Below are 22,239 nucleotides of genomic sequence, written 5' to 3'. Positions count from 1 at the left end.
TAACTTAGTGTAGATGGTGTTAAGTAGTATTATGTAACTGGTTGTAGATGGTGTTAAGTAGTGTTATGTCACTTGGTGTAGCTGATGTTAAGTGGTGTTATGTAACTTGGTGTAGCTGGTGTTAAGTGGTGTTTTGTAACTTGGTGTACATGGTGTTAAGTGGTGTTTTGTAACTTGGTGTAGATGGCGTTAAGTGGTGTTATGAAAGTTGGTGAAGGTGGTGTTAAGTAGTGTTATGTAACTTGGTGTAGGGGGTGTTAAGTGGTGTTATGTAACTGGTTGTAGATGGTGGTAAGTAGTGTTTTGTAACTTGGTGTAGATGGTGTTAAGTGGTGTTATGTAACTGGTTGTAGATGGTGTTAAGTAGTGTTATGTAACTTGGTCTAGCTTATGTTCAGTGGTGTTATGTAACTGGGTGAATGTGGTGTTAAGTAGTGTTATGTAACTTGGTGTAACTGGTGATAAGTGGTGTTATGTAACTGGTTGTAGATGGTGTTAAGTAGTGTTATGTAACTTGGTGTAGCTGGTGTTAAGTGGTGTTATGTAACTGGGTGAAGGTGGTGTTAAGTAGTGTTATGTAACTTGGTGTAGCTGGTGTTAAGTGGTGTTATGTAACTGGTTGTAGATGGTGTTAAGTAGTGTTATGTAACTTGGTGTAGCTGGTGTTAAGTAGTGTTATGTAACTTGGTGTAGGTGGTGTTAAGTGGTGTTATGTAACTTGGTGTAGCTTATGTTAAGTGGTGTTATGTAACTGGGTGAAGGTGGTGTTAAGTAGTGTTATGTAACTTGGTGTAGGTTGTGTTAAGTGGTGTTATGTAACTGGTTGTAGATGGTGGTAAGTAGTGTTTTGTAACTTGGTGTAGATGATGATAAGTGGTGTTATGTAACTGGTTGTAGATGTTGTTAAGTAGTGTAATGTAACTTGGTGTAGCTGGTGTTAAGTGGTGTTATGTAACTGGGTGAAGGTGGTGTTAAGTAGTGTTATGTAACTGGGTGAAGGTGGTGTTAAGTAGTGTTATGTAACTTGGTGTAGCTGGTGTTAAGTGGTGTTATGTAACTGGTTGTAGATGGTGTTAAGTAGTGTTATGTAACTTGGTGTAGCTGGTGTTAAGTGGTGTTATGTAACTGGTTGTAGATGGTGTTAAGTGGTGTTATGTAACTTGGTGTAGTTTGTGTTAAGTGGTGTTATGTAACTGGTTGTAGATGGTGTTAAGTGGTGTTATGTAACTTGGTGTAGCTGGTGTTAAGTGGTGTTATGTAACTGATTGTAGCTGGTGTTAAGTGGTGTTATGTAACTTGGTGTATCTGGTGTTAAGTGGTGTTATGTAACTTGGTGAAGGTGGTGTTAAGTAGTGTTATGTAACTTGGTGTAGCTGATGTTAAGTAGTGTTATGTAACTGGTTGTAGCTGCTGTTCAGTGGTGTTTTGTAACTTGGTGTAGATGGTGTTAAGTCGTGTTTTGTAACTTGGTGTAAGTGGTGTTAAGTGGTGTTATGAAACTTGGTGTAGGTGGTGTTAAGTAGTGTTATGTCTCTTGGTGTAGATGGTGTTAAGTGTTGTTATGAACCTTTGTGTAGATGGTGTTAAGTAGCGTAATGTAACTGGGTGTCGATGGTGTTAAGTAGTGTTATGTAACTTGGTGTAGATGCTGTTAAGTAGTATGATGTAACTTGATGTAGATAGTCCGACGTTCCTCCGCGCTTGACATCAAATATAAGAAACGCTCCACAGTCTTCCACAGAAAGTTGTAACAAAGACACCTTTTTATTATTAGCTTAAAAGTCTTTGTACAACTTAGCATTTAGCGTCATCGTGTGTGGGCAATATATAGAAAAAATACAGGGATACAATACACACATAGCGTTCTCTAAATATGAATAAGATATTCAATGGGGACACTTGAACAGAGGGCAACGCTGATGATTGAAGGTACACATTCTTAGCACTAGGATGTGACTGCTGGGGAATGTTCAAGTTGATCAATGTCAAGGTCAGTTTGATGCCATGCGTGCTGGACATTTTGATCTTACCAAGTGACCAAAATTATTTTAGAAACAGAAAACAACCTATATTTCAACATTTAGAAAGAGGCATGCGTGTATTTGGCTGGAGTCCATCTGCTGGGGAAAGAGGACATCAACGATCTGTCTATCCCTGGTGCATATGTTTTACGTGGGGTATCTACGCCTTTGTCTGGGGATTCCTCGCATTGCTTCGTTTGAAGATTTTGACACCTGGCCCGTATTTTATCATGGCGAGGGTTATAGCCATGACCGACACCATGACGACACCGACTCCAACGCCAACCGCCGTCCCTGTTGAGAGTGTGCCACTGACATGGGACGTCTCATTCTGGGGCGGCATTTCTAAAACACCGGACTCGCTTCCCGGGATCGGTATTTCCATCGGGACTTGTGAGTCCCCGCTGGGGTGAGACGGTGTCCGACTTGTATCAGAGCCCCCGCTGGGGTGAGACGGTGTCCGACTTGTATCAGAGCCCCCGCTGGGGTGAGACGGTGTCCGACTTGTATCAGAGCCCCCGCTGGGGTGAGACGGTGTCCGACTTGTATCAGAGCCCCCGCTGGGGTGAGACGGTGTCCGACTTGTATCAGAGCCCCCGCTGGGGTGAGACGGTGTCCGACTTGTATCAGAGCCCCCGCTGGGGTGAGACGGTGTCTGACTTGTATAAGGATCCCCGCTGGGGTGAGACGGTGTCCAATGTGGGTCCGATGTAGCACTTAGGGGAGGCTCCCTGGCTTCTGTCTCTGCACTACGGTTTTCAACGTCAGAGCGGTGTTGGTAGCCATCAGTAGTACTGTCGCCTGTGGAGACTGGTTTCCCGTCCTTTACGCCAAACCGCACCTCTGCGAGCACAATCATACATGTGTGTGTATATATATGTACACTGCAGCTCGTATTCAGTAGAAGGACACTGTAGCTCACCTGCATAAATGTTACAGCAGTGAACATATAATTGAGTTACACATAATATATAAACCTAAACCTAAATAGCAACATTTCCTAAAACGGAAACAAAGAATATAACATAATGCGTAGATTGGTGCAATGCTATAAGGCTCACCTGAGTCTCCAGGCCTGCTGCTGGATACACTGCTATCAGACACGGCAGCATGTGGTGCTGATTGTGTTATGCCTGTCGAGTCTGAAAGAAACAATCCCTCGTGTATAGATGACTATGTACTCTTTACTGAGAATATTACAGGACAGTGTGTGCCCGTGTGTGTCAATTTGTGTTTGTGTCTGTGCATTTGTGTGCATGGGTGTGAGTGTGTGTGCATGTGTGTGTGTGTGTATGTGAGTGTGTGTGTGTTTGCATATGAGCGTGTGTGTATGTCAGTGTATATGTGCATGTGTTTGTGTCACTGTGTGTGTCTGTGTGTGTGTATGTACGTGTGCATGTGTGTATATGTATGTGTGTATGTGTCTGTGAGTGCATGTGCGTGCATGCCTGGGTGCGCACACGCGCGTGTGTGTATATATATGTGTGTGTATGTATGTTTGATCCAATATGGTGCCGCAGAGGTTACTTGCAAAATGCAAAATCTCCCGAACAAACCAAATTAACTCTAACGGCATATCTCATATTCCATTTACACCCATAAGTTAACAAACAGAGGGTGGCAGAGGGGAGGTGCTTGGACAGTGTTGTGTTATGTCCACGGCAGATGTATGTGAGTTTATCACTTTACTGACCTTTGCACTGAAGCAATGAACGGAAGTTTGAACGAAATTGCAATTTGGTTTTTATTTGTAGTCGTACTTGATTTCGCAGGCAGTGTGATGATAAATGGTCCTTGTTGGAGATCCACTACTTTTGTCTTGGAGGGTGTGTGGGGGTAGCACAGTCGGCAGGGGGCGTGCTTACACCTTTCAACTGTACAGAATATGTGCGCTTCCGTGGCGGACGTCAGTTTCTGCATGGAGGCGACGAAAATGTGGATGCCTCTCCGGGTCCACGTGACGTTCACGGTTCCGCGCGGACATCTAGGAAACAGGAACAAGCAGTGTGATATTGATAACAATGTTTGATGAGCGAGTAATGGGAGTCGGCTTAACGTGCCTGCTAAACCTGACTTAAGTCCAAAGAGGACGAGCCCTGACGGGGGAAACACTTGGCAACGTAAACCCTGGTGTTTCAGAACCTAGAGCTCTCAGGGATAAACTATAGAGCTGAAGAGCTGGCTAAATTCATCTGGATTATATTGTTGAAGGAACCTACGAATTAGTGATGAGGGGAAATCTCCTCCGGTCTTCCCTGGACAGGGCCATGAAGCAGTCACGTGGCTGGAGCTGAGAGGCCATTGTGGGATGAGATGTCGTGAAGAGGATGGTGAAGGCGGTGGAGTAGTCTACAATCACGGGGAACACGGATATCTTTTCACTGCCTTTGTAAATGTCCATCCAAATAGTAGTGTTAGTGGGCGGCCGCTGAGTGTTCTGGAGGACGCCAATGCTTTCGTAGACGAGCTGGGATCGCGGGAAGGGGCACCTGAGGATGCGACTGAATCTCCTGAATGTCCTGCCGTGCGAGAGGATGAACAGAAGCTTGTTGCTGAACGACGTCCTTGTTGCATTTTCCTGCAATGTATTTGTAAGGGCAGATGTCAGAAGGTACGATATACATAAGGGCATATGTCAGCAGGTGTGATGTATACAAGGGCAGATGTCAGAAGGTATGATATACACAAGGGCAGATGTCAGAAGGTATGATATACACAAGGGCAGATGTCAGAAGGTATGATATACACAAGGGCAGATGTCAGAAGGTATGATAAACACAAGGGCAGATGTCAGAAAGTATGATATACACAAGGGCAGATGTCAGAAGGTACGATATACATAAGGGCATATGTCAGCAGGTGTGATGTATACAAGGGCAGATGTAGGAAGGTATGGTGTATACACGGGCAGACGTCAGAAGGTATGATATACACAAGGGCAGATGTCAGAAGGTATGATATACACAAGGGCAGATGTCAAAAGGTATGATATACACAAGGGCAGATGTCAGAAGGTATGATATACACAAGGGCAGATGTCAAAAGGTATGATTTACACAAGAGCAGATGTCAGAAGGTATGATATACACAAGGGCAGATGTCAGAAGGTATGATATTCACAAGGGCAGATGTCAAAAGGTATGATTTACACAAGAGCAGATGTCAGAAGGTATGATATACACAAGGGCAGACGTCAGAAGGTATGATATACACAAGGGCAGATGTCAGAAGGTATGATAAACACAAGGGCAGATGTCAGAAGGTATGGTATACACAAGAGCAGATGTCAAAAGGTATGATTTACACAAGAGCAGATGTCAGAAGGTATGATATACACAAGGGCAGATGTCAAAAGGTATGATTTATACAAGGGCAGATGTCAGAAGGTATGATATACACAAGGGCAGATGACTAGGGTGATGATGTATACAAGGACAGATGTCAGAAGGTATGATATACACAAGGGCAGATGTAAGAAGGTATGTTGTATACAAGGGCAGATGTAGGAAGGTATGGTGTAGACAAGGGCAGACGTCAGAAGGTATGGTATACACAAGGGCAGACGTCAGAAGGTATGATATACACAAGGGCAGATGTCAATAGGTATGATTTACACAAGGGCAGATGTCAGAAGGTATGATATACACAAGAGCAGACGTCATAAGGTATGATATACACAAGGGCAGATGTCAGAAGGCATGATATACACAAGGGCAGATGTCAGAAGGTATGATATACACAAGGGCAGATATAAAAAGGTATGATATACACAAGGGCAGACGTCAGAAGGTGTGCTGTACACAAGGGCAGATGTCAGAAGGTATGATACACACAAGGGCAAATGTCAGAAGGCATGATATACACAAGGGCAGATGTCAGAAGGTATGATATACACAAGGGCAGATGTCAGAAGGCATGATATACACAAGGGCAGATGTCAGAAGTTATGATATACACAAGGGCAGATGTCAGAAGGTATGATATACACAAGGGCAGATGTCAAAAGGTATGATATACACAAGAGCAAATGACTAGGGTGATGATGTATACAAGGACAGATGTCAGAAGGTATGATATACACAAGAGCAGACGTCAGAAGGTATGGTGTATACAAGGGCAGATGTCAATAGGTATGATACACACAAGAGCATACGACAGAAGGTATGATATACACAAGGGCAGACGTCAGAAGGTATGATATACACAAGGGCAGATGTCAAAAGGTATGCTTTACACAAGGGCAGATGTCAGAAGGTATGATATACACAAGGGCAGATGTCAAAAGGTATGATATACACAAGAGCAGATGACTAGGGTGATGATGTATACAAGGAGAGATGTCAGAAGGTATGATATACACAAGAGCAGACGTCAGAAGGTATGGTGTATACAAGGGCAGATGTCAGAAGGTATGATACACACAAGAGCATACGACATAAGGTATGATATATACAAGGGCAGATGTCAGAAGGTATGATACACACAAGAGCATACGACAGAAGGTATGATACACACAAGGGCAGACGTCAGAAGGTATGTTATACACAAGGACAGATGTCAGAAGGTATGGTATACACAAGGGCAGATGTCAATAGGTATGATTTACTCAGGGGCAGATGTCAGAAGGTATGATAAACACAAGAGCAGACGTCAGAAGGTATGATATACGCAAGGGCATATGTCAGAAGGTATGATATACACAAGGGCAGATGTATGAAGGTATGATTTACTCAGGGGCAGATGTCAGAAGGTATGATAAACACAAGAGCAGACGTCAGAAGGTATGATATACGCAAGGGCAGATGTCAGAAGGCATGATATACACAAGGGCAGATGTCAGAAGGTATGATATACACAAGGGCAGATGTCAGAAGGCATGATATACACAAGGGCAGATGTATGAAGGTATGGTATACACAAGAGCAGATGTCAGAAGGTATGATATACACAAGGTACAATACAGACAAGTGTTTATGTGGTAAGATATGATATACACAAGCGTATATGTGTTAGGGTTGGATATATATACAAGGACACATCTAAACGTCACAACATCTGAAATACAGAAAATATGTCAAATATAAAGGATTAATTTGACCTCTTTCCTGATACTGCCAACATTGAGTACAAACGTTTAAACTAAATTATACTGATGAAATACAATTGATCAAAATAATGATAAATCTATAAATACAGTTTGACAAAGTAAACGTCTTTTGAAATATAAACAAAATGTTATTATGAACAACATATTTGTTAAACTTGTTGAACTTTTGACACTCACAGCTCGTTTGGTGTCACATGTGTTGAACTCTGCTGTGATGGAATATGTGTTGTTGACTAAACCAACACTGCACGAGGGGTCGGCCAAGGACACCCGCCACGCGCCGCTGACTTTATACTTCACAGACATCGCCGAAGAGTTGCAGAAGACCGAGAGCATGTCTGAAAATATATCGTCACGAATCTGTAGCTCTAACTCGGGACTACAAGATGCTCAGTACAGTGTGCTGGGCAGGGACTCTCCCTGGGGACGCCCAAAGTGTGCAGCCTTACAGTCAACACGGCCATTCTGAAGACCAAGCTGTTCTGGAAATATTATGTTGTGTAGATATTTAGTTAAAAGCGTGAGAATAATCCCAATGAACCTAGAGATCGTAACATCGCCTGATACACATGATACTTATAATTAATATTGTAATAATTAATATTGAAACAGCATTTCATCCTTATGTGATGGCATTTCAAGATGCAGGGGAGATAACTTGTAGCAAATAGTAGACACCGTGTGCCTGGTGACAGCCCAGACCATCATGGAGTCGGACAGACAACCCATGCTGACATATTGAATAGTTCGACTCAATTACAGGTATTAGAGTCTGTTCATACTGAATTTATGTGTGTGACCACTCGATACCGACCGTATTTACCTCCTGTGATTCAAGACAAGCCCAAAATATATTGGTGACTACTTTCTTATGTCAAGGAACCTCCACAACAACACAAACAGATCGTCTTACCATCTTCAAGACCTGCTTCAGCACTGCCGGCGGCTGTAGATAGAAACAAGTGTTAGGTGAAAGGGGGAAATCGAAGCAAGTTAATTTCTAACGTAGTTATTTTTACTCACACCAGATCACACCTGCCGACCGATAACGGTCACAATCAAACAATAACCACATCCCAATCTCCATTCAAACCCAGTGTCATCATCGCCGGTGTGTCTGCTTTGTGGATGAAGCCCTTCAATGATATTGTGTACGCATGTCAGTGTAGATGTGTTTGCTCACACACGTGGGACATCCGGGTATTTCGTCCATTAGAGTGAGTGAGTAAGTTGGGTTTATCGCCGCTTTTAACAGTATTCCAGTTATATCGCGGCGTGTCAGCTTAATGTTGGAGGAAAGCTCGAAGTGATGCAGGTCTCAGACGTTTACCACTTTGGTGAAACCAACGAGCACGGGCATGGTGCTGACAAACCAAGAAACATAATCAGGGCGAACCGGGATTCGAACCCACAATCATAGGTTTCTGGCGTGCCAAAGGGACGCAATTCTGCACAGCGAATCGCGGCGCCTTAGACGACTGGGCCACCCGTGCCCCCTCGTCCATTAGATGAACTGTTCCAGGTTGATGTATACTAACAGAAACAAGCAACTGTGCTTAGTATAGAGTGGTGTATATGTTATGTTATTAAACTTAACAACATGAAATTTGGCCATTCTCTGATCAATGTTACATCATAACACATTCACTGACAAGAGCCATGCCTGGTAACTGGAGACGGGGGGACAGGTCATAAAGAGGGCTGGTGTAACAACACAATTAACAATGTCAATATTGGACGTGACCGCCATTTCGTTGATACAGGTGAGGCGGCAGCGGCGGCGTATTGAAGACACCAGACGACTGAAAACAGCCTGGGGGATGTTTGTTTTTTAAGTTATTGAACTTACAATGAAGCACAGTTACTTTTTCCCGTCAGTATATATACTTATTTTTAAATTGCTTTAACCATGTATCAACAATGTTACTAATATACAGATAACAATATAGACCCTGTGCCCCCCCCCCCCCCCCCCCCAAACCGGGTTGTAACGATATTACCCCTGTTTCCCCAATAAATCCGTATTCCCCGAATGATTGTAAAGTTCTCCAGAGATAGTACACCTACGTTCCCAGGTGAGTAGAAAGCGGGTGCCTGTAGACGTCGTGCTGGAGACGAGGGTGAGGTTGAAGCTGTTCCCAGTGTAGGAGTACATCTCCGTTTTGTTGGTGTTGGGGAGACTGTAGGTGACGTTGAACCGGCGGGGAGGCGTCACCTGTCGCCGTGACATGGAAGTGAAATGATTCAACCGCTGTGTCTATCCTACTTAGTTTAACACCCATAGTCATAGTCACGCAGAAGGAACACTCCGGGCATTTTTTACAATATAAAATATATAACACAGTATCAAGCTGATTAACTATTTAAGAAGCAAGATGAGTAAAACGGCTTATCAGCGATCATGTTACAGAACTAAGTGAGTGAGTTGGGTTTAACGCCGCTTTTAACATTATTCCGGTTATATCACGGCGTGTCAGCTTAATGTGGGAGGAAAGCCTGAAGTCATGCAGGTCTCAGACGTTTACCACTTTGGTGAAACCCACGAGCACGGGTATGGTGCTGACAAACCTAGAAACATAATCGGGGCGAACCGGGATTCGAACCCACAATCATAGGTTTCTGGCGTGCCCAAGGGACGCAACTCTACACAGCGAATCGCGGCGCCTTAGACGACTGGACCACCCGTGCCACCTGTTACAGAACTGGTGAATCGAAGCCTTGTTTAGACATACGTAATAATCCTTCTGTGACATCCCGCCTTTCACTTTGTATTGCTATGTACCACAGTCAACAAGGAACACTCGAAATGCTAAATATCTACAGTCTACATTTAACACAAGATATATTATCTGTGGTTTATGTAAAACACATTGATATGATAGACATTCGTCAAGAATGGAGCGGCGGCAGTTCTCCAAAAGTCCACTACAGGCGGAATATCTTTAACCAAATACACTCAAATCAACCAATGTTATATATTTGATTTCTGAAACCAACCTCGCATGAGATCTTGACACAGGTGTGCCAAATTTGCTCGATTACACCAGACTTATTATGTGTTAATATGGACAGTCGTAGATTAAGTCGTAGATTTCACAAATACATGAATGTTGATTCATCGCCATGTATTGTCGATTGCGATTGTGAGATCACTGATATACATGAACGCCTTACTAGTATTGTGTCTGCTGCAGGGAAACGAAAGATCGTCAATATAAACAGTTTGGTCTGGTTCCTGGAGCTACTATTGATGGTGTAGACACAGGGCGAGTTTTCCAGGGCACCTGTCGCGGCGATGGAACCCGCCATCAGGGAGCTATTCGCGCCACACTTGGTGTCTGGAACACATGTGGGATTACGTTCAGACAGAGACAGTCGCAGGTTATAGTTCCCCACTATTACAATGTACATTATTGCAAAGCTATAAATTGCACTTTTTAAAGTACAGATTTTAACGCGAATTTGGTTGGATTTCAACAGTGTAGCATGTGTTCCCACTGTCGGGGTATATTCTCACCTGGTTGAAGATTGTGATTCGGTGTCGTCGAGGGGGTCAAAAGTATCTCACCTGGTTGTAGATAGTGACATAATTTTCGTTTCATACAGCGTTCGTATGATGTTTCCCAACCAATGTCTTTGTAAATATATCTATTTGATGCATATTTCGATAACCCCGGAACTATCCTTGCTAGTTCTAGTTGGATCTAGGGGCGGTCGGGTAGCCTAGTGGTTAAAGCGTTCGCTCGTCAAGCCGAACACCCGGGTTCCATTCCCAACATGGGTACATTTCTGGTGTCCCCCGCCGTGATATTGCTGGAATATTGCTAAAAGCGGCGTAAAACCAAACTCACTCAATCACTCCAGTTGGATCTGTTCAATCTTATGTGTCTTCTATTGGGTGTGATTTCTCGTGACAATCGTTCTGAGAAGGACCTGGAGGATTTGATTCAGAGTCTCCAGCAAGCTGGAGAAATAACAGATTTAGGATAATTATTTCAGTTTTTTTTCTGAATTGCGACCGTAATACACAAAGAAATGCGAATACAATGCTGGTCTTGCACGAAGTAGATAAAGAACATGCACATTATATAGTTCTGGAACAATCATGTCAATAGTGGACAGACCACATGTCTCCCATGTACGCATGAACTTATAACGCTTTACGCAATGAAAAGTCCCGATTGCCACACGATGATGAACAACGTTAGTACCCGTTACTTGGAGACAAGTTTGGAAGTAAGTTAAAAGCAGTGTGACACGAAAATCGGGAGATTTCGATGTTGTTCAATATATTTTGGATTGTAAAGTCGCAGTCTGGAAGTGCAGACCTGGTGAGATCAAGTTGAAATAGTTTATGAATCTGACATTGACAGAAAAGTAGGAAATTGAATGCAGACGAATTACATGATACAAACAATTAGTAAACATTAAGTACCGTATTCGACGTAATAAGCGCCCTGCTCTAATAAGCGCCCATGGCGATATTTTCTAATATATTTGCTAGTGAACAATCCCAATTAGCACCCCTTCCGATTGATCAATGTACACAAGACTTATTGATTCGTGTATAATACTCACTCGTGTGTTATATGCACCCTTAATTGTGGGCAATTAAATTCTGGAAAATATATCTCTCGTGTATGATACGTACATACTTTTCTTTTGAATCATTTCAGGCTGTCAGCATAAACTACTGTACGAAATTTACAATTTTTCAACTCTGTTTTTGTTAAAATTATATTCTAATAAGAGCCCACTATTTCCAATTTTGAGAGCGCCCTGGGCGCTTAATACGTCGAATACGGTATGTGGAAACACCATGCCGGAAAGAGGAGACTCAACTCAACTGGTGTATACAAACCCAAAACATTCAGTTATTGGTGTGCGATCCATGGACAAATGATTATGCTCTCATATAGCTGTCTAAAAATCCTGTGAACAGAATAACACTGATTTGCCCTTAGGTTGTTCAAGGATGAACACACGACCACCTCGACCAATGGTCCAGGTTGTTTCGTCCTCAGGTCGCGAACCATTTTGAACAGACAGGTGTACATGTAGGTGTACAGATACAAATACAGAAATGTGTACATACATGTACGTACATACAGGATCCCTGCAGATCCGGGGTAGAATGGGTCTTCAGCAACCGTAAAAGGCGACTATGCTTGTCGTAAGAGGCGACTAACGGGATTGGGTGGTCCGGCTGCTGACTTGGTTGATACATGTCATCGTATCTCAATTGCGTGGATCGATGCTCATGATGTCAATGACTGGATTGTCTGGTCCAGACTCGATAATTTACAGACCGCCGTCATATAGCTGGATTATTGCTGAGTGCGGCGTTGAACAACAAACAAACAAACCTACATGCAGGTGTTCAGACAGGCGTGTGACAGTACAGAGATATATCCTACCGCCCTGTCAGCTGCCGCATTTCGACCTACACAGCTGGGGTTCAGTACGGAACAAGTAACACATGGATGACAACTTCTGATTCTGATGCGACGTCACGGTAGATATCCTCAAACCGTTGTCAAACACTCCTAATATAGACAACGTCATCCATAAACTATCTTGTCTTTCCCATTAATTCCCAACTTCTAAAAATGCAAATCAAACACTTTAGTACAGAACTCTTTCTCACCATCCTGACATTTTCCACACGTCTTCATGCATCGCTGTCGCTTGGCCGGGTTTTGACACAGATTCCTCTTCTTAATGGAGTCACACGTGTCGTAGGTGAGCTTGTCTTTACAACGACCCCTTTGTACTGAAATAACAAATCGCATGCGGCATGCTTAGCAGCGGCGTCTCATCTTGAGTTTAACTTGTGACAACATAGAAACAAATTGCAGTTACCTACATGTGTTGATAACATTTGTATTATCACGGATTGTTGGCGCTCATATTGACACATTGAAACATATTATGTCCGGGAATATGATGGGGAATTCTCTGTTTAATCTTAACCCCCAGACACCCATACGTATGTCATCATTCTCAGCTTGACTTTTATGGCCATACTCTCGGCTTCTGTGGCTAGACACTATCAAGGATTGTGATTGAAAGCATGTACGTGTGAAATACCACGTGTACTTACTGTCTCTACTGAAATGAAGCCACGTGTACTTACTGACTCCACCGGAAGCCATGTCTACTTACTGTCTCTACCGGAAGGTACGAGTACTTACTGTCTTTACCGGAAGCCATGTCTGCTTACTGTCTACCGGAAGCCACGACTAATTATTGTATCTACCGGAAGCCACTAGTACTTACTAAAGCCACGGAACGGAAGCCACGTGTACGTAATGTCTCTACCAGAAGCCATGATTTTTAACTGTTTCCACCGGCACAGAAGCCACGTGTACTTACTGTCGCTACCGGAACAGAAGCCACGTGTACTTACTCTGTCTACAGGTACAGAAGCCATGCGAACTTGTTGTCTTTACCGGAAACCAAGTGTAGTAACTGTCTCTACCGGAAGCCACGTGTACTTACTGTCTCTACCTGAAGCCACAGGTACGTACTGTCTCTACAGGAACAGAAGTCACGTGTACTTACTGTCTCTACCGGAAGCCACGTGTACTTACTGTCTTTAAAAGAAGCCGCGTTTAGGTACTGTCTCTAATGGAACAGAAACTACCTGTACATACTGCCTCTACTGGAATCCACGTGTACTTACTGTCTCTACCGCAACAGAAGCTACGTGTACTAACTGTCTCTACCGGAAGCCACGTTTAGGTACTGTCTCTAACGGAACAGGGGCCACCTGTACATACTGTCTCTACCGGAAGCCACGTGTACTTACTGTCTCTACCGGAAGCCACGTGTACTTACTGTCTCTACAGGAACAGAAGCCACGTGTACTTACTGTCTCTACCTGAAGCCACAGGTACTTACTGTCTCTACAGGAACAGAAGCCACGTGTACTTACTGTCTCTACCTGAAGCCAACGGTACTTACTGTCTTTAAAAGAAGCCACGTTTAGGTATTGTCTCTAATGGAACAGAAGCCACCTGTACATACTGCCTCTACCGCAAGCCACGTGTATTTACTCTCCCTTCAGGAATATAAGCCACGAGTACTAACAGTCTCAACGGGAACAGAAGCCACGTGTACTAACTGTCTCTACAGGAACTGAAGCTACGTGTACTTACTGTCTCTAACGGAACAGAAGCCACGAGTACTTACTGTCTCTACAGGAACTGAAGCTACGTGTACTTACTGCCTCTACAGGAACAGAAGCCGAGAGTACTTACTGTCTCTACAGGAAGCCACGAGTACTTACTGTCTCAACAGGAACTGAAGCCACGAGTACTTACTGTCTCAACAGGAACTGAAGCTACAGGTACTTACTGTCTCAACAGGAACAGAAGCCACGAGTACTTACTGTCTCTACAGGAAGCCATGAGTACTTACTGTCTCTACCGGAACAGAAGCCACAAGTACTTACTGTCTCTACCGGAACTGAAGCTACGTGTACTAACTGTCTCTACAGGAACAGAAGCCACGAGTACTTACTGTCTCTACAGGAACTGAAGCCACGAGTACTTACTGTCTCTACAGGAACTGAAGCCACGAGTACTTACTGTCTCTACAGGAACTGAAGCTACGTGTACTTACTGTCTCTACAGGAACAGAAGCTACGAGTACTTACTGTTTCCATCAGAAGTCACGTGTATTTACTGTCTCTACCGGAAGCCACTAGAACTTATTGTATCTACTGGAAGCCACTAGTACTTTCTGAAGCCACATAACAGAAGCCATGAGTACTTAATGTCACTACCAGAAGCCATGATTATTTACTGTTTCCACCGGCACAGAAGCCACGTGTACTTACTGTCTCTTCCGGAAGCTATGTGTAATTTCTATCTCTACCGGAAGCCACGAGTACTTACTGTCTCTACAGGAACTGAAGCTACGTGTACTTACTGTCTCTACAGGAACTGAAGCTACGTGTACTTACTGTCTCTAACGGAACAGAAGCAACGAGTACTTACTGTCTCTACAGGAACTGAAGCTACGTGTACTTACTGCCTCTACAGGAACAGAAGCCACGAGTACTTACTGTCTCTACAGGAAGCCACGTGTACTTACTGTCTCAACAGGAACTGAAGCTACGTGTACTTACTGTCTCAACAGGAACAGAAGCCACGAGTACTTACTGTCTCTACAGGAAGCCATGAGTACTTACTGTCTCTACCGGAACAGAAGCTACAAGTACTTACTGTCTCTACAGGAACTGAAGCTACGTGTACTAACTGTCTCTACAGGAACAGAAGCCACGAGTACTTACTGTCTCTACAGGAACTGAAGCCACGAGTACTTTCTGTCTCTACAGGAACTGAAGCTACGTGTACTTACTGTCTCTACAGGAACAGAAGCTACGAGTACTTACTGTTTCCATCAGAAGTCACGTGTATTTACTGTCTCTACCAGAAGCCACTAGAACTTATTGTATCTACTGGAAGCCACTAGTACTTTCTGAAGCCACATAACAGAAGCCATGAGTACGTAATGTCACTACCAGAAGCCATGATTATTTACTGTTTCCACCGGCACAGAAGCCACGTGTACTTACTGTCTCTTCCGGAAGCTATGTGTAATTTCTATCTCTACCGGAAGCCACGAGTACTTACTGTCTCTACAGGAACTGAAGCTACGTGTACTTACTGTCTCTACAGGAACAGAAGCTACGAGTACTTACTGTTTCCATCAGAAGTCACGTGTATTTACTGTCTCTACCGGAAGCCACGAGAACTTATTGTATCTACTGGAAGCCACTAGTACTTTCTGAAGCCACAGAACAGAAGCCATGAGTACGTAATGTCACTACCAGAAGCCATGATTATTTACTGTTTCCACCGGCACAGAAGCCACGTGTACTTACTGTCTCTTCCGGAAGCTATGTGTAATTTATATCTCTACCGGAAGCCACGAGTACTTACTGTGTCTACCAGAAGCCACGTGTACTTACTGCTCTAACGGAAGCCACAGGTACTTACTGTCTCTACAGGAACAGAAGTCACGTGTACTTACTGTCTGTACCGGAAGCCACGAGTACTTACTGTCTCTACTAGAAGCCACGTTTAGGTACTGTCTCTAACGGAACAGAAGCCACGTGTACAAACTGTCTCCACCGGAAGCCACGTGTACTTACTCTTTCTACAGGAAATGAAGCCACGTGTACTTACTCCCTTTAGAAGTAACGTGTACTTAATTTTTCTACCAGAACAGAAACCACTTGTACCCACTCTGTCAATAGGTACAGAAGCCATGTGAACTCATTGCCTTTACCGAAAACCAAGTGTACTAACTGTCTCTACCGGAACAGAAGCCATGTGTACTTGCTGTCTCTACCGGAACAGAATAAAATAATACTTACTGTCTCTACCGGAACAGAAGCCACGACTACTTACTTTCTCTACAGGTACAGAAGCCACGACTACTTACTGTCTCTACCGGAAGCCATGAGTACTTACTCTGTCTACAGGTACAGAAGCCACGACTACTTACTGTCTCTACCGGAAGCCGTGAGTACTAAGTGTCTCTACCGAAACAGAAGGCACAAGTCCGTATTGTCTCTACCGGTACTTACTGTCACTACCGGAACAGAATCAAATGGTGCTTACTGTCTCTACCGGAACAGAATCAAATAGTACTTACTGTCTCTACCGGAACAGAAGCCACGACTACTTACTGTCTCTACAGGTACAGAAGTCACGTGTACTTACTGTCTCTTCCGGAAGCCACGAGTACTTACTGTCTCTACCGGAAGCCACGTGTACTTACTGTCTCTACCTGAAGCCACAGGTACTTACTGTGTCTACAGGAACAGAAGCCATTTGTACTTATTGTCTTTACCGGAAAACAAGTGTAGTAACTGTCTCTACCGGAAGCCATGAATACTTACTGTCTCTATCGGAACAGAAGGCACAAGTTCTTATTGTCTCTACCGGAACAGAAGCCAAATGTTCCGACTGTCTCTACCGGAACTGAAGCCACGTGTACTTACTGTCTCTACCGGAACAGAAGCCACGACTACTTACTGTCTCTACGGGTACAGAAGCCATTAGTACTTACTGTGTCTACCGGAAGCCACGTGAACTTACTGTCTCTACCGACCTGTGAAGACCTGGGGTAGAATAGGTCTTCAGCAACCCATGCTTGCCGTAAAAGGCGAATATGCATGTCGTAAGAGGCGACTAACGGGATCAGGTGATCAGGCTCGCTGACTTGGTTGATGCATGTCATCGTTTCCCAATTCCGTGGATCGATGCTCATGATATCAATCACTGAATTGTCTGGTCCAGACTCGATTATTTACAGCCCGCCATCACATAGCTGGAATATTGCTGAGTGCGGCATTAAACAACAAACCAACCAACTGTCCCTACCGAAGCCACGTGTACTTACTATTTCTTTTGGAACAGAAGCCGCATGTCCGTTTACACTTGTATTTCATTGTTCTCTTCGTATCCGACTTTACCGAATCACACAGGCCCTCAATGGCCTTCGTATCACACTTGGCTGGCACCAGGGAGTCAATACACTGCTTGGCATCTGGAAGGATAGACGTTGTTGAAGATGTTCAACAAGGTGTTACTGGTGTGTGAGTCGGTCCCCATAGACAACCAACGTTTAATTGGATGTGTGAGAGTGGTTCGGTCACGATGCACACACGTGGTTTAACTGGATGTGTGAGAGTGGTTCGGCCACGATGCACACACGTGGTTAAACTGGATGTGTGAGAGTGGTTCGGCCACGATGCACACACGTGGTTTAACTGGATGTGTGAAAGTGGCTGGGTCACCATATACACACCTGGTTTAACTGGATGTGTGAAAGTGGCTGGGTCACCATATACACACCTGGTTTAACTGGATGTGTGAAAGTGGCTGGGTCACCATACACACAAATGGTCTTACTAGATGTGTGAGAGTGGGTCTGTCACCATATACACACCTGGTTTAACTGGATGCGTGATAATGGTTCGGCCATAATATACACAAATGGTTTTACTGGATGTGTGAGAGTGGGTCGGTCACCACTGACACATTATTTTGCTGAGTCGTCTTCTGGCCAGTAACAGTTTGTAGGCACAGTCGACATAGTCATAGTCACAGTGTAGGAGTAAACACAGTCACAGTGTAGGAGTAAACATAGTCACAGAGTAGGAGTAAACACAGTAACAGAGTAGGAGTAAACACAATGATAGAGTAGGAGTAAACATAGTCACAGAGTAGGAGTAAACAATGTCACAGAGTAGGAGTAAACATAGTGACAGAGTAGGAGTAAACACAGTAACAGAGTAGGAGTAAACACAATGATAGAGTAGGAGTAAACACAGTCACAGAGTAGGAGTAAACAATGTCACAGAGTAGGAGTAAACAGTCACAGAGTAGGAGTAAACACAGTCACAGAGTAGGAGTAAACAGTCACCGATTAGGAGTAAACACAGTCACAGAGTAGGAGTAACCACACTCACAGAGTAGGAGTAAACAATGTCACAGAGTATGAGTAAACAGTCACAGAGTAGGAGTAAACACAATGATAGAGTAGGAGTAAACACAGTCACAGAGTAGGAGTAAACACAGTTACAGAGTAGGAGTAAACACAATGATAGAGTAGGAGTAAACACAGTCACAGTGTAGGAGTAAACACACTCACAGAGTAGGAGTAAACACAGTCACAGAGTAGGAGTAACCACACTCACAGATTCGGAGTAAACAATGTCACAGAGTAGGAGTAAACACAGTCACAGAGTAGGAGTAAACACAGTCACAGAGTAGGAGTAGTCACAGAGTAGGAGTAAACGCAGTCACAGAGTAGGAGTAAACACAGTCACAGAGTAGGAGTAAACACAGTCACAGAGTAGGAGTAACCACACTCACAGAGTAGGAGTAAACAAAGTCACAGAGTAGGAGTAAACAGTCACAGAGTAGGAGTAACCACAGTCACAGAGTAGGAGTAAACAATGTCACAGAGTAGGAGTAAACAGTCACAGAGTAGGCGTAAACACAATTACAGAGTAGGAGTAAACACAGTTACAGAGTAGGAGTAAACACAGTCACGGAGTAGGAGTAAACACAACATCTGTGCTGTCAGGGACACGCAATACCAGAAGATGACGCATTCCCCACATTCTATTTTTCTCTATACTGTATACACTTTCTTCATCTGAAACCATGACCTGTGCAGGTTGTATGGTTGACAGTATATAGCACACTCACCTTTAATTGAGGGTCGTTTTTCACACACTCTGCCCAGCCGTTTGAGACACCGCAGCCCAGAGTAGCGACCGTCTATCGAGGACATGGATAGACAGCGTTGTGTGTTAGACATTGTACGTACAACGTTGCTCTGATTCACGGGCATCTTGTTCATCCACGTCCAGGAATCGGGAGCCACAAACCTACTGCCCCCGATGTAGTAATCAGTGGACCTGTAATCTACAACAAAGAGGTGATTTGATGGAAACAACAAAAAACAATCTGGCAGAAATGACGGTTAAATTGGCTTCAGCGAGAACACTGACTAGCTGTCTGCATCGGTGCAGACATGATACCGTCATTGAACGGCGTGCACTTGAACAATAACAGCGATCAGCTGAAACAGGGCTGTTGTGTGACTGACCACCACTCGAACGGTTAAATTAACATTTGACACTTAACACTACATCTGCTAATACCTGATCATTTTGCTTTTGACCTACATACAATGTACACTTGACCGTTTAACCCACCCGCCAGTTAGACCATGATTGACTAAAATGTTTCTTACTGAAATTTGAACACATCGCCAACCAGCACTTCGGCAATAGCACAAACGTAATACCGTTAGTTTATCCTACTTTGTCTTCATGGCATCTTTGGCTGTCTGGTACTTCACTACAAAACGGCCAACTTTAAGACACTGTGCAGCTTTATGGACTGTCTGGTACTTCACTTCAATACGCCCTACTTTCAGACACTGTGCAGCTTTATGAACTGTCTGGTTCTTCACTACAATAATACTATTTTAAGACACTGTACAGCTTTATGAACTGTCTGGTTCTTCACGGGGGATGGACTGTCTGGAGCTTCACTACAATGCGTCCTACTTTAAGACACTGTACTGCTTTATGGACTGTCTGGTTCTTCATTACAATACGTCCTACTTTAAGACACTGTGCAGCTTTATGAACTGTCTGGATCCTCACTACAATAATACTATTTTAAGACACTGCACAGGTTGATGGACTGTCTGGAGCTTCACTACAATGCATCCTACTTTAAGACACTGCACAGCTTCGTGAACTGTCTGGTACTTCACTACAATACGCCCTACGTTCAAGTCACTGTACAGCTTCATGGAATGATGGGTTATTCACTACAATACGTCCTCCTTTATGACACTGTACAGCTTCATGGACTGTCTGATCCTCACTACAATACATCCTACTTTGAAGACACTGTACAGCTTGATGGAATGTCTGATCCTCACTCCAATACATCTTAATTTAAGACACTGTACAGCTTGATGGACTGTCTGATGCTCACTTCAATACATCCTACTTTAAGACACTGTACATCTTCATGGAGTGTCTGGTACTTCGCTACAATACATCCTACTTTAAGACACTGTACAGCATTAAGGACTGTCTGGTTCCTCACTACAATACATCCTACTTTAAGACACTGTACAGCATTAAGGACTGTTTGGTTCTTCACTACAATACATCCTACTTTAAGACACTGTACATCTTCATGGAGTGTCTGGTACTTCACTACAATACATCCTACTTTAAGACACTGTACAGCATTAAGGACTGTTTGGTTCTTCACTACAATACATCCTACTTTTAGACACTGTACATCTTCATGGAGTGTCTGGTACTTCACTACAATACATCCTACTTTAAGACACTGTACAGCACTAGGGGCTGTCTGGTTCATCACAACAATACGTCCTACTTTCAAGAATTGTAGTTTTATTGACTTTCTGGTACTTCACTACAGTACATGCTACCTTCCAGACTCTGTACAGCTTCATGGACCGCCTGGTGTTTCACTTCAGTGTTGAGTTCAGCGAGAAAGCCTCCTGGCGTGGCCGCACACGCCCTCACGGCGGCATACCAGGTTGTACGGCTTGTCTCCAACTTGAAGCAGAAGTCTTCTTCTACATGATAGAAATAGCCTTCCTGTACTGGGCAGCGCCATGGCAGCTTACTTGGGGCTGTGAACACACAAATATTCAACAAGATAGGACAAATGAACTGCGACCTCGTATATGTATTGGTCAATTCATCGACGACCTCGCGGACACACTGGACAATTGATCTACGACCTCGCGGACACACTGTACAATTGATCTACGACCTCGCTGACACACTGTACAATTGATCTACGACCTCGCGGACACACTGTACAATTGATCAACGACCTCGCTGACACACTGGACAATTGATCTACGACCTCGCTGACACACTGTACAATTGATCTACGACCTCGCGGACACACTGTACAATTGATCTACGACCTCGCGGACACACTGTACAATTGATCTACGACCTCGCTGACACACTGGACAATTGATCTACGACCTCACTGACACACTGAACAATTGATCTACGACCTCGCGGACACACTGTACAATTGATCAACGACCTCGCTGACACACTGGACAATTGATCTACGACCTCGCTGACACACTGTACAACTGATCAACGACCTCGCTGACACACTGGACAATTGATCTACGACCTCGCTGACACACTGTACAACTGATCTACGACCTCGCTGACACACTTGACAATTGATCTACGACCTAACTGACACACTGAACAATTGATCAACGACCTCGCTGACACACTGGACAATTGATCTACGACCTCGCGGACACACTGTACAATTGATCTACGACCTCGCTGACACACTGGACAATTGATCTACGACCTCGCTGACACACTGGACAATTGATCTACGACCTCACTGACACACTGGACAATTGATCTACGACCTCGCGGACACACTGTACAATTGATCTACGACCTCGCTGACACACTGGACAATTGATCTACGACCTCACAGACACACTGAACAATTGATCTACGACCTCGGACACATA

The 22,239-nt window shown here is 44.0% G+C and overlaps 1 protein-coding gene across 1 annotated transcript; it reads right to left on the bottom strand.

The window, feature by feature from the left end:
- Positions 1-1,627: 1,627 nt before the first annotated feature.
- LOC124150394 lies at positions 1,628-22,238 on the bottom strand. Its single transcript, XM_048400993.1, has 13 exons — positions 22,235-22,238; positions 21,142-21,348; positions 19,365-19,583; positions 17,548-17,694; positions 12,776-12,901; positions 10,303-10,466; positions 9,196-9,343; positions 8,042-8,074; positions 7,306-7,466; positions 4,241-4,599; positions 3,782-4,005; positions 3,083-3,163; positions 1,628-2,864 (listed from the first exon to the last, which is right to left on the bottom strand). Exons 1-13 carry the CDS (start codon positions 22,236-22,238, stop codon positions 2,182-2,184), a joined length of 2,556 nt encoding a protein of 851 aa, XP_048256950.1. The 3' UTR covers positions 1,628-2,181.
- Position 22,239: the final 1 nt, after the last annotated feature.

The sequence above is a fragment of the Haliotis rufescens genome, unplaced genomic scaffold (assembly GCF_023055435.1).
Source record: "Haliotis rufescens isolate VD_foot unplaced genomic scaffold, xgHalRufe1.0.p SCAF_20, whole genome shotgun sequence".
NCBI classification, from domain to species: Eukaryota; Metazoa; Mollusca; class Gastropoda; order Lepetellida; family Haliotidae; genus Haliotis; species Haliotis rufescens.
This window is presented reverse-complemented; position numbering and strand designations above follow the sequence as displayed.